Source organism: Ursus americanus, chromosome 22 (genome assembly GCF_024610735.1).
Source record: "Ursus americanus isolate L20-20 chromosome 22, mUrsAme1.1.p, whole genome shotgun sequence".
Taxonomy (NCBI): Eukaryota; Metazoa; Chordata; class Mammalia; order Carnivora; family Ursidae; genus Ursus; species Ursus americanus.
Genome location: NC_142148.1, coordinates 6,184,323 through 6,196,143, shown reverse-complemented (window position 1 = coordinate 6,196,143; position 11,821 = coordinate 6,184,323). Strand labels below are relative to the sequence as shown.

The window sequence follows — 11,821 nt, the reverse complement described above, 5'->3', positions numbered from 1 at the left end:
TGCGCGTGTTTGGGCAAGGTCTCCAGGGCCGGGAAGATTGAGGATTTGTTTGCGCCGCCTTTCATCCGGGGCGCGGAAGCCGCGCTCTGGCTTGAAGGCGTAACGGGTGTCCCTGGGAGAGAGGGCAGCGCCGGTGTCCAGGGCGCTGCCTGGGGAATGAATGGCCCTTGCCAAGCGGTTCGGAAACATCTAGGCCCCTGGGGCTCCCCGAACGGAGGCGCGCAGTCCCTCGGGGCCATCGGCTCCATTTGTCTCTGCCCCCGGGCTGGGAGGAATCTCTGTCCCTACGGGTTGCTTCGGCCACAGCTGCTTCGGGAAGGAAGGACAGCCAGGGCCTGGGGTGGGGGGTTGGCCGGTTTCTGCCCTGCCCAGGTTCCAAACCTGCCTAGGGGAAAAGTTGCCCGCGAGAACGAGACCACTTGTTCAAGTTGCACCCCAGGCGGAGTCTTTGAGTCAAACCCGGGTCTAGAAGGCCCAGCGTGGAGGACAGCCTCCGCGTCATCGCTCTGGGAGTCTTGAGCGCCCGAAGGAGGCGCGCAGCTTCCCTCTCTGGAGTGCCCAAGACCCCCAACCTTCCACGTTCTGCTGTGCCCGTGTCCGATTCCTGCGTGGCACAGGTGCCCCACGTCCCCACCCTCCGGAGTACCAGGAACACTGCTTTTGCGATTCTTTTACCCCCCAGGCCTCGGGGTTTTGGAAGCGGGGTGTCCGGGGTGTGCACTGTCCTTTGTACTTTTTAGTGCAAAGCCCCTAAAAGCCCCCAGTGGTTTCACTTCCAGGTTTTGTTCTCACACTTGGTAGGAATATCCCCTCGGATCTGTCTACTCCGAGGCAAGAGAGGACGTTTCACTGGGAGGTCGCCCATTTTTATTTGTTATTTTATTTTAGGCCCATCTGGCTCTAAAGAAATACCAAAGTTCAAACAAACCCGAGAAGGAGCAGGAAGGTGGTGTGCGCAAATCATTCTGTAGACGGGGAGTAGCGTCCACTCCCGGCCCAGGGCACTGTACCGATGGGTATTATTCACTGCATAATCGGATTCGGAATCAGATCGAAATAGTCCCCTTCTCCAGTTCTCACAGACAGAATGTTTAAATTCAGATCCAGGAGCCAGATGGAACGTCCCAGTAAAATTCGCCCTTGAAAATTAGCGACTTTCCTCTTGCAATGAAAAAGGTCAATTACAGTAACTGGGCCAGTGGATTTCGTTTCTTTAAAAAATTTTTATTACTGTGCATTGCATTCAAGTTTGGGAGGCAAATAAATATTGGGGCTAGAGGCAGCGTTTCTGTGTAAGTTTCGTTTTCAGCCTGAGTCTGCAGAACGGGGGTACTCACCCCTCCCACGGGGTTCCTCTCCGGCCCCTCCCTCTTCTCCCACCTTCCCCCTTCCCCCGCGCGTGGCGCTTGGGTTGTATTCGGCCCCGCACCTCTTTTCCCGGGTGCGTTGAGGCTTCTGAGTGCCTGGCCCGTCGGAGGCAGCTGCCGAGCCGGCGCTGGGCAGGGCTGGGTGAAGGCGCTCGGGTGACCCCCAGCCACATTCAGCGGCGGAGATGCGGCTTCGGGCGATGGCGGCCAGACGCCGTTGTCCCAGACTTCGCGGCGGGTGGAGGACCGCTCGCTCCGTGGCGCTCGGGGCAGACTTCCCCAGAAGGCCTTCCCTCCTCCAGCCCCTCGGAGAATGGGCCGGCACTATGACCACGGAGAGGGAGGGAAGGGGAGGCGTCTCTCGGAGGGATTGGGGCTCCGGCTGCAAGATCCTAGCCCAAACCTTAAGTCTCTCTGAGTGGGTGGGATGGGACACTTCAGGAGATAAGGGGGTTCCCAGCTGTTCAGATAACCCGAACGCAGGGTCTCTTAACTCCAGGTGACAACGTCTTTTGGAGGATGGGGGAAGGCGCGTTGGGAAAAAGAGGGGGCTCTTAGGTATTTGGATCCCGGGCCCCAGCTTTGCCAACTTCAGGTGTGCGCATGTTGGGGATGACTGATGGAAGGCGAGACGGGGGACCCCGACCTAGCAGGTCGGCGGCTGTCAGGTGCCGCCCACTCGCCTCCTCTCCTCGCCCCCCGCAGCGCGATTCTCCGCGCGGAGCCCGGCCGGGGTGCAGGGCGGAGCTAGGCTGGGACTGGCTGGGGGCTGCCCCGCCCGGCGCCCGGGCCTTGGTGCCGGCCCCCGGGGAGGAGTTATGATAATTTCCTTCTCATTAAGGCGCCCGGGTCCCCCGGCTATTGCCGGGACACACAGTGCGGGCGCGGCTTCCCGGGTCCCGGCAGCGGCTTGTACACGCGCGGCGGCAGCATCTACGCTCGCAGAGCCGCCGATGCGCGTCCAGTGACCGGGACAGCGAGGCCCTCGCGTGGCGGGGGCGGCGGCAGACGCCTAGCCACCGTGACCCCCATTTTGGATTTACCGCTTGGGGGGTGGGGGGAGCCTGGATTTAACTGGCGACTGTTTTGGGGGACGCCGGACGCCATGTTGTGGAAAATAACCGATAATGTCAAGTATGAAGAGGACTGCGAGGTGAGCTGGGCGCAGGGGCGCACTCTGGCCCCGCCCGAGTACAGCCCGGGAGGAGGGGGCCGCTGGACCCAGGTCTGGGCGAGGGCGTGGGAGCAGCGAGCAGGCACCAGCCTCTGCCCCTCGATGGGACGGGGTCCACTTTTCCGGATGCCCCCTAGTCCGTTTCTCCGGGGCTCTCTTCCTGAGTTGGGCCTTTTCCTAAACATCCACCCTCGGGAACAGGGCCTGGAAAGAGAATGGCAGATCCCACCCACCAGGCTTACCGGTCGGTGTCCTGCGAAGCAAAACAGCCCTTCTTCCCTTTTTCTCGGAAGAGCGTCGCGTCTACAATCCTTAGACGTGGCTTTTACGCACCGTATCTCCGTTCAAAGGGGTCAGACGAGGCGACCTGCCGGCGACACCTTTGCCGAGTCTCCTCCGAGGCGGGCTTATCACCCGCCCCGCTAACTCCTCGGGGAAACAAGAAAACAACAGAAGTTTGGCTTTTAAGAGAAGTGGGGGCTGGGGAGTGCTGGTGGGGGGGCCCTGAGGCCAGATGGGGCCGTAAGCGCTCGGGAGTGCTCCAGCCAGTCGGACAGGTTGAGCTAGAGTTTCGGAGAGTGGGAGGGAGGGAGGCGGCGAGCGGGAAGAGGAAGACGCGGGCGGCGGGAGGTGTGCGCCAGGGCGCTGGCAGAGCGGAGCCGGGGCTGGGGGGCCGCGGGAGGGCTGCGCGCCCGCGGGACCTCAAGGGGCTGCCCCTGTTGGCAGGCCCGGGCACTTCCGCTAGGGGGCGACAGTGCCATGTTTCTCCAGGTTCCCCGCTACCCCAGTGACCCCTCGAACCCTGGGAGACAAGTCCTTTAAGAATTAAGTCGGATAGCCTTGGGGCGAGGGGCGTGCGCAGGAAGGGTTGCCCAATATTCGGGGGTCCTGAATTCTCCCCCTGGGCCCGATTTGTGGGGACACTGACCGTGGCCGGGCAGGGCGGCCTCACTTGCTACCCCTTTTGGTCGGGACGCTGCTGGTAGGGAGCGCAGCCCCCGCTGCGGTGCGTTCCTTCTCGAGCTCCTCGGGCGGCGCTGGGTGGCAGGCCTGCTAGGGAGCGTCACTCACCCGGAGGTCTTTGTCCTGAGGGCGTGGAAGGGGAGGGTCCCTGGGGCGGGGAAGACGCGCACTTCCCGCTTTGTGCGCTTTATCCGCGCTTGCGGCTTGCCCAGGTTGTTTCGTCTGGCGCCGCCATGTGCGGGCTAGTGAGTGAGCGTACTCCGCACCGTGCTCGCCGCATGCCGACTTCCTCGCCGGGCCTGGATCTCGGCTTCTACTGGCCCAAGGCCTGGGGTTCGGACTTGGCGCTTCAGAGCGCCTCGGGCATCGCAGGGCCCAGGCCTTCGCCGCCGGGCTTTGAGGACGCGTTCCCCCAGGTTTTTCGAAGTCTCTTTTTATTCCGTGGACTCGGGGTTTGAAACGAACCCCCCGGGGCACTTTGCCCCCGGGTGCCGTCCGGCCGGAGGGCAGGCCCCGGGGTTTGGGTCGGGGCTGGTGCGGTGGGTCCCCTGGGGGATCTCAGGGGATCTCAGCGCAGCTGCTGCGGCCAGTTCGCAGTAGCGGGGTTTCGTACTAGCGGGGGTCTCTGCTTCTCTCTCCTAGGATCGCCACGACGCGAGCAGCAATGGAAACCCGCGCCTTCCCCACCTCTCCTCCGCCGGGCAGCACCTCTACAGCCCCGCACCGCCCCTCTCCCATACTGGAGTCGCCGAATACCAGCCACCACCTTACTTTCCACCGCCATACCAGCAGCTGGCCTACTCGCAGTCGGCCGACCCCTACTCGCATCTGGGAGAAGCTTACGCCGCTGCCATCAACCCCCTGCACCAGCCAGCGCCCACCGGCAGCCAGCAGCAGGCCTGGCCGGGCCGCCAGAGTCAGGAGGGGGCTGGCCTGCCCTCGCACCACGGGCGCCCGGCCGGCCTGCTACCCCACCTCTCCGGGCTGGAGAGTGGCGCCATGAACGCCCGCAGGGATGCCTACCGCCGCTCGGACCTGCTGTTGCCCCACGCGCACGCTCTGGATGCCGCGGGCCTGGCGGAGAACCTGGGGCTCCACGACATGGCGCACCAGATGGAGGAGGTGCAGGTGAGCGGCGCCTGGGCTCTTGCCCCTCCTGCCCGGACCTGTTCGCCCCCCCAGCTTCTCCTACCCCCCGCTCAGGCTCCCCCGAACTTAAGGGAAACTCTGTCGTTTCTTCCCCAGAATGTTGAGGACCAGCATCTGCTCCTGCACGATCAGACTGTTATTCGCAAAGGTAGGTAGTGAGTGCAGACTTCTCTTCTCCCCGAGCCACGCGCAACCTGGCAAGGTGGGGGTGTTTGGTGGCCGGCTGGGGACATTTGTGTTGGGGAAGGGACTGAGCGGGGCTGGAGGAAGGTAGGTTTTGGGGAGTAAGAAGAGATCTCTTTCCGAACTACATGAGAAAGGATCGTAGTAAAACTCTTAGGAGCTGTCTCCATTAAGAGATTAATCCGGATTTGTTACTCCTTAGTGCGTTCTACTGGGGAATATGATCCCTTGAATTGGATGGTGTTTTTACAATGGTAGTCTTCCAGAGTGAGTTAACACTGATTTTAATTTGGAAAAAAACACACCTCACACCTTAGTTGGGTGGTCGATTCTGTGACAATTGTTGAATGAGAGGATGTGATTGTATTTTCCATTTCAAATATGCATCTGGTGAGGATCTTTAATTCTGACCTGCAAGAAAAGGTTTTGAAACAGTTTGGCCTACCAAATGTACAGCCTTATAAGGACCGGGGTGGAATGGTCTGCCAGAGCTTGGGTTTATGCAGGGTAGTGGGGGAGGGGATTAGAAAATTGGATCACTCCCTGAGTGTCTCAGGAAATTAAGTTGTGTGCTGATGGGATTATCAGACCAGCAGTTTTGGAGGCGGAAGTAGTCCTAGGTGAAAGGTAGTTACAGTCTGTTACTGGAAGTTAAACTGCTCGAAATCAATTGGGAAATGGTTTTTGAAGAAAAACTCAAAAAGTAAACTGGATTTCCCAGGAAACTTGTAACAGAACGGGTTTGTTTGTATTTTTAAATTTACCGTGATGAGTTACACTGAAAGGTTTCAGCAAAGGATGTGAATGTGTCCGGTGATTTTGGTTGTTCGTTGAGTGAGGAAGAAAAAAAAATCGCCATTTATTTAGGACTGAAGCTGTCTTTTGAAAACAAATGTTCTAATTAAACAGATTTTTAACAGTGGCTCAAATGAAAACCCTCCATGCTTGGGGTCATGACTAATTAGCTCTGTAAGGTGTTAACTTGTGAATTTCAGATTCGATTATCTTTGAAGAATATGACTTAAAAAAATCTGCTTGCAATTTACATAGTCTGACATGCAGCGCTATTTGCTTACAGAGCTTTTTCGGGCTTTAGTGAGTGGTTTGAAAAGGGCCCTTTTTCCTAAGCCCAGCTCTGGGGACCATCACTTCTGATCTTCATTCACAGGTCCTATTTCAATGACCAAGAACCCCCTGAGTCTCCCTTGTCAGAAGGAGCTGGTAGGGGCTGTGATGAATCCCAGCGAGGTCTTCTGCTCCGTCCCTGGAAGATTGTCCCTCCTCAGCTCCACGTCTAAATACAAAGTGACAGTTGCTGAAGTCCAGAGGCGATTGTCCCCGCCTGAGTGCTTAAATGCCTCATTACTGGGAGGTGTTCTCAGAAGGTACATGGGGACACACTCTGGCCATGGTGGTTGGGTGGTTGAAGGTGAATAACATAAAAGAACCAGGGAGGTATTTTTAACATTTATGTAACTTTTATACTTAACACTGAATTCTAATCGGCTTAGAGTTTTAGTACATTCCTTCTCTTTTAGAAAGTGCCAGATGTGAAAGGAAGTGCTAAAACAGCGTTCACAAATTATCATTTGGTTAGGATTTGATTCCATGTACGAAGTGGTGGCATCCCTATGGGGGGGAGGAGCTCCGTGGGTTTTGTTGCCCCAGGGACTTGGGGGGCTGCTGCGGTTTTTATACGTGCAAATTTATCTGCTCCAGCACAGTTTGCAATGTTCTGTGATTGGGGGGAAAAAACCTGTTGGTGATGATAAGAGAGAGGTTTGAATTTTACAGGCATGAATTACAGGGGACTCCTGGATCCCTTGATTATGAGCCACATGATGTAGATTTCCGTTTTGATAGCAGCACTGTAGGAATTTAGAATTTTCAAGTGGGGTGTCTTGAGAATAGCTTCAGTTCACTTTCTTGTACCCAGAGCCAAATCTAAAAATGGAGGCCGGTCCTTGCGGGAGAAGTTGGACAAGATTGGGTTGAACCTGCCAGCCGGGAGACGGAAAGCTGCTCACGTCACGCTCCTGACGTCCTTAGTAGAAGGTCAGTGGAGTTTTGTTTTGTTTTATGATGTTTTTAGTTTGCGCTGTCGTCTGTGGCTTTAATGTTTCCCTGAAGGAAAGCGTAAAAACAGCTCTGTCACAAACATGATGAGTTGTGATGAGTTCGTTGGAGGGAATTGCAATAATTTTATCAAATGAGTTAACATTTACATCCCCTAGTGCTTAAGTATCCTGTTCTGGGTTCTCCAGAAAATCACTGTTAAAAAGAAATTGGTCTCCCTGCCCTGAGAACTCTCACCGTTAGGGTGTTCGGACATTTCTTCCAAGTGAACCAGTTTTTGGAAGATGCATCGATCAGTGGGCACACTTAAAAAGCTGGGTGTGTACTGGTGGGAAGAGGCACGGTGTCTAGCTTGGGTAGCTGTGGAATATCAGGATTGTGGTCAGTAAAGAGAAAAGCCCTTGTAGACGGTGGGACTAACCCAATTCACAAGCCCTTTGTTCATTTCCCGCATGAAGAAAAAAATGAGTGGGGCCCCTCTCCCCAGTCCTAAAATAGTAGGATGTAACATTTTACTGTATTGAATGGGCCTGTACCCCCACTCTGGAAGGGAGCCAAGAATGCAATTACAGCCTTTAAAAATAAGTGGGGGCCAGGCGAGGGGGGGGCGGTTAAGGGAAAAGTGAAATAATTTTTTTTCAAAAACCAGCTCATTGTGGCTGTGCACGGGAAAATGGAGTGGAACCCGGAGGGGCCGATCCTGAAGCCCGGAGCAGCCCCTCGCCCTCGCCCAATCACAGGGCGCTGGGCTCCGCTCCGGGCAGGGGGAGCCAATGAGGGGTGGTCGCCTGGTGGCCAGGCAGTCTTTTGAACACTTTCTGTCCCTGGTCTAATGGCGCTCCTGTGTGCTGAAAGAGACTTGGCAGAGCCCCGCTCTACCTTTTTACGAGTGTCTTTGGAGGTCAGGGCAAGGAGAAAGGAGCTGCCTGTTAGCTGCCTGTTGGAGCACAGCTGTCCTGCGTGGAGAATGGTGGGTTCTGCGTGCGTGGCGCATAAATGTGGCTCCGCGAGGTTTTCTTACTAGCCGGGCTGAGGTGCTTGAATAAGAAAGCGTGGGCCAGAACAATGGTTCTCAGATTCTGGTTTAGGAAGTCTGGGAGGGCAAGGGGAGGAGAGGGGGTGGGGGTGGGGTGCCACTCTCTGGGTTTCTGGAAAGCTCTGGCCAGCCTTGGCACTGTGGAGCCAGGCCCGGGCGTCTTTGGTCAGAGATGAATCCCGTTGGTTTTCTCTCCCTGGGAGCCCCCAGTGATTTGGAGAAAAGAGGTGGGGAGGCCAGGTTGGTCGATGGGCCCTTCACGTTTCCAGTGGAAGCACAGCCCTGTCTTAAACATCCCAGAGACCTGCCTCCTTCAGTAATGGGGCACCCTAGTTTAAAAAGAGGGTTCCACGTCAAAGACTTTTGTTGCGGTTTCAAAAAGAGAACTGACCAGTTGGCTTTTGTGCAATGTGATCATCTATAAATTTCCCTACTTCTCCATGATGATAACTTGTATTACCGAGAGAAGGCTTGGGTGTGTCTCAAGAATCCTAAGTTGGGGTGCAAGACTGGTGAGCGTTATTCCAGGGCAGTGAAAAATGTCAGGCATTTTCCCCACACGCTGCGTGCTTTTCCTGCACTGTTCCTAGGGGAGCGAGCCCACCGAAAGTACCCAGGAAATTCCACTTGCCTGCTGAATTTGAATTGTTTTGTAGATGGTTTCACTTTAAAAGGCCAAGGGACTGGTGGGCCATCCGGGTTACAGAGAGAGGAGAGGGAGGTTTGCCGGGGGTGAGTGCAGACCTTCTAAGTCTGTTGTCACTGCTGATTTTAGGTGAGGCTGTTCATTTGGCCCGGGACTTCGCCTATGTCTGTGAAGCCGAATTTCCTAGTAAACCAGTGGCTGAGTATCTAACGAGACCTCATTTGGGAGGGCGGAATGAGATGACAGCTAGAAAGAACATGCTTCTGGCAGCACAGTGAGTATCTAGACTTGAATTTGATGGCTGGGTGCTCTGATCTTCAACTTGGGGGCTGGGGGGTGCCCAGTACAGTCCCTGGTGCACAAGAAAGAGAACTGCTCAGTAAGGGAAGGTCTGGAGCGAAAGGAACTGGCAAGGGGCCTTTCTTGGACAAGTCAGATGGTGAACTCTTGGGGAGGACTCAAGAAGTGAAATGAAGGTATTGCTCAGTAATGAGTGTTTTTGGAACTGCTCAGTTAACGCAGCTCAAAATAGTTCAGCTACCCTTTCATTATTGTGTCTCCGTATCTTGCAAAAATGTGTTGGAAACCATTTGTTTGGTCACATCCAGTCAAAGATTATGGGTGCCTTCTGCCTCCTGATAAGACTTCTGTTGTTTTTTAAATGTAACGATCAGGTTGGATTTGCAGGAGACTTGTGCGCAAGCTTTAAGTGTCTCGAACCTTACTTAAGGCAGCTGCAGGATTTCCCGTAGAAGCCACCAGTAAATTGGTTTTAAAATTTGGTAAACGAGGCCAAAGTCGTCCAGTCAGGAAATGGGGCAGAAGGAAGCCAGTGAACCAGCCTGTATAAACTGCGTTCTGGGGAGATGTGGATTCGCGGGGTTCTCGAAGAAGAAATCGGTGTCCGGGTACCGAGCTGCACCAGATAAATGGCTGTCCATTGTAACCTCCTGGGCTAGACTCGCCACCCCACCTCTTGTCTTCGCCCTGGTGACCTTGGCCCTTGGACTGGGGTTAGTCCTGGTGACCTTGGCCTTTTGACTGGGGTTAATCCCGTTATCTTTCCTAACTGCTGTGAGGATTAAAGAAGAGAGTGCTTGCAGAGTTTAGCTCGGGGCCTGGCGAGAGTAGGTGCGAAGTGTGCAGGCTTTGACTGTTGGTAGCCAAGTCTGTGATTTTGAAAGCTCCGATTGCCTCCTGGGTGTCCTCCACAGGGTCATTTGGCTTTGTCCCCTTTCCCTGTCAAGGGCTAGATGGAGCTCACAGGTGTCTGTTGACTGTCCTCACAGGCAGGTGTGTAAAGAATTCACGGACCTTCTCAATCAAGACCGAACACCCAACGGAAACAACCGGCCCACCCCGGTCTTGGAGACGAACATACAGAGCTGCTTGTCTCATTTCAGCCTGATTACCCACGGCTTCGGCAGCCAGGCCCTCTGTGCCGCTGTGTCTGCCGTGCAGAACTACATAAAAGAGGCCCTGATAGTCCTAGACAAATCCTACATGAACCCCGGAGACCAGAGTCCAGCCGATTCTAGCAAAACCCTGGAGAAAATGGAGAAGCACAGAAAATGAAGGATGGGCGTGAGCCAAGGGCTGAAGAGTCTCGAAGGAAAAGGACTCCACGATCGTTCTCGACCCAGACAGACTGGGAACCCCTCTTGCTGGGAGGGGACAGTTTGCGACCCACCTTCCCATTAAAAAGGCCTCCACTCGTTTCTGGATCTTGGACGTGCCCTCCCGGATTCCTTAGTTTTCCTTCTCTAGCGCTGAAGTGTGTCTCCTTAACTCTGGACAAGTTATCGGAAGGTGACAAGTACTGGTTCTTTGTTCATTAAGCTCATTTTATTCTTTTGAACCCCATTTTTTTCTCTGAAAGTGGTGCTACAAGTTTTAGAACCTTTTCAATACATTCCCTGGGCTCACGAGAAAACCCACACACGTAGCTGTTGAAATGTCAGATTGATGCGATTTATCTAGAAGTATTTACCTGGCTTCTTCAGCTATCCCATTCTACAGACGGTAGGAAGCAAGGATTCTCTCTGCTTTAGCAACTAGCGTTCTAGGTGGTATTTGACACGTTCAGACCTCTCGTTGAAAGGGGGCCTTTGGGTTTTCCGAAACTTGTAGAAATGAAGCCTGCTGATGATTTTGTGTTTTCTTTTCGTCTTTTTTTTTTTTTTTTTTTTTTAATTCTGAGAGTTAACTCTTCAAATGAGAGACTCTGAAATGTCGTGTTCCTTTAAGGTACTGAAGCTTTATTTGCATATTTATTTCACATCTTGGTGTTTTGAGTAAACTTGAAAAGGGTAGGCATGAAGCGTTTTTTGGTTTTTGTTTTTGTTTTTTGCTGCCGCCCCCCCCCCCACGTCCCGTAGGAGGCTCTGTGTTGAGAAGTAGTGCGTTGAGTGTAAAAATTTTATTTATACATAATTTAATGGGGTCTGTAAATAACGGGTGTACTTCTTATGACTTTTGGACAAATGGGATTTGATTTTAATATTAACTTCTAAAGGTGATGGGGTAATCTAAAACACTTCTTTTAGGTTTTATTCATATGTACACAGGGGTTTAAGAATTAAGAGGATCCTGGGCTCTGTTCTTGATGTGGAAGATTCTATTTAATTGAAACTCTGTTCACAAAGCAGTAACTTTGTGTCTCATTCCCATCGTGCTGAACCCGAAGATAGGCGTGTGGTACCGTGCGTGGGGGTGGAACGGAGGTTTGGAAATGGCTGTAAACGTTCCCCGAGTAATTGTTGTGTATACGATACCTGTATAATAAAAAGTATTCTCCGTAGAAGCCGTGAAAGTCGGGTGACAACTTGGTTTTTTCAAGTCTCTAGGATGAGTAGAATAGGGGCCGAGCTTAATTCATGGTTTGGCTGCGGCTTCGTTAATGGGACCAAGCAGGAGCGTTGTGTGCCAAGGGAAGTCTGAAGTTTCATTTTCTGTCCCTTGCGAGAAGGCTCGGCTGCGCTAGGGCCTTGCACTCGGCCCTCCGCCGTGTGCAGTACCCCTCTGCCGCCACTAGGGCTGTCAGGACGTGTGCGGGACCTTTCTAAAGAAGGGGGGGGGAGAGAATCCAGGGTCGGAATAGCATCCCTTGCGTAAAGCTCACCCTCTTGGGAAACATTGTGTCAAGTTGCCGCTTCCAAATTTCTTTGAGAATGGAAACGAAACGACCGGAGGTAATGCTTGGGCAGACATTGCTCGGGAGGATTTTT

The 11,821-nt window shown here is 53.8% G+C and overlaps 1 protein-coding gene across 2 annotated transcripts; it reads left to right on the top strand.

Moving 5' to 3' along the window:
• Positions 1 to 2,472: 2,472 nt before the first annotated feature.
• Positions 2,473 to 11,386, top strand: TFAP2C (transcription factor AP-2 gamma). Of its 2 annotated transcripts, none has more exons than XM_045808470.2 (7): positions 2,473 to 2,520; positions 4,147 to 4,632; positions 4,750 to 4,801; positions 6,005 to 6,221; positions 6,773 to 6,891; positions 8,724 to 8,868; positions 9,884 to 11,386. In XM_045808470.2, exons 1-7 carry the CDS (start codon positions 2,473 to 2,475, stop codon positions 10,167 to 10,169), a joined length of 1,353 nt encoding a protein of 450 aa, XP_045664426.1. In that variant the 3' UTR covers positions 10,170 to 11,386. The 2 variants fall into 2 exon arrangements, with proteins under 2 accessions (XP_045664426.1, XP_087710029.1); XM_087853903.1 differs by lacking the exon at positions 2,473 to 2,520 and adding an exon at positions 3,738 to 3,920.
• Positions 11,387 to 11,821: the final 435 nt, after the last annotated feature.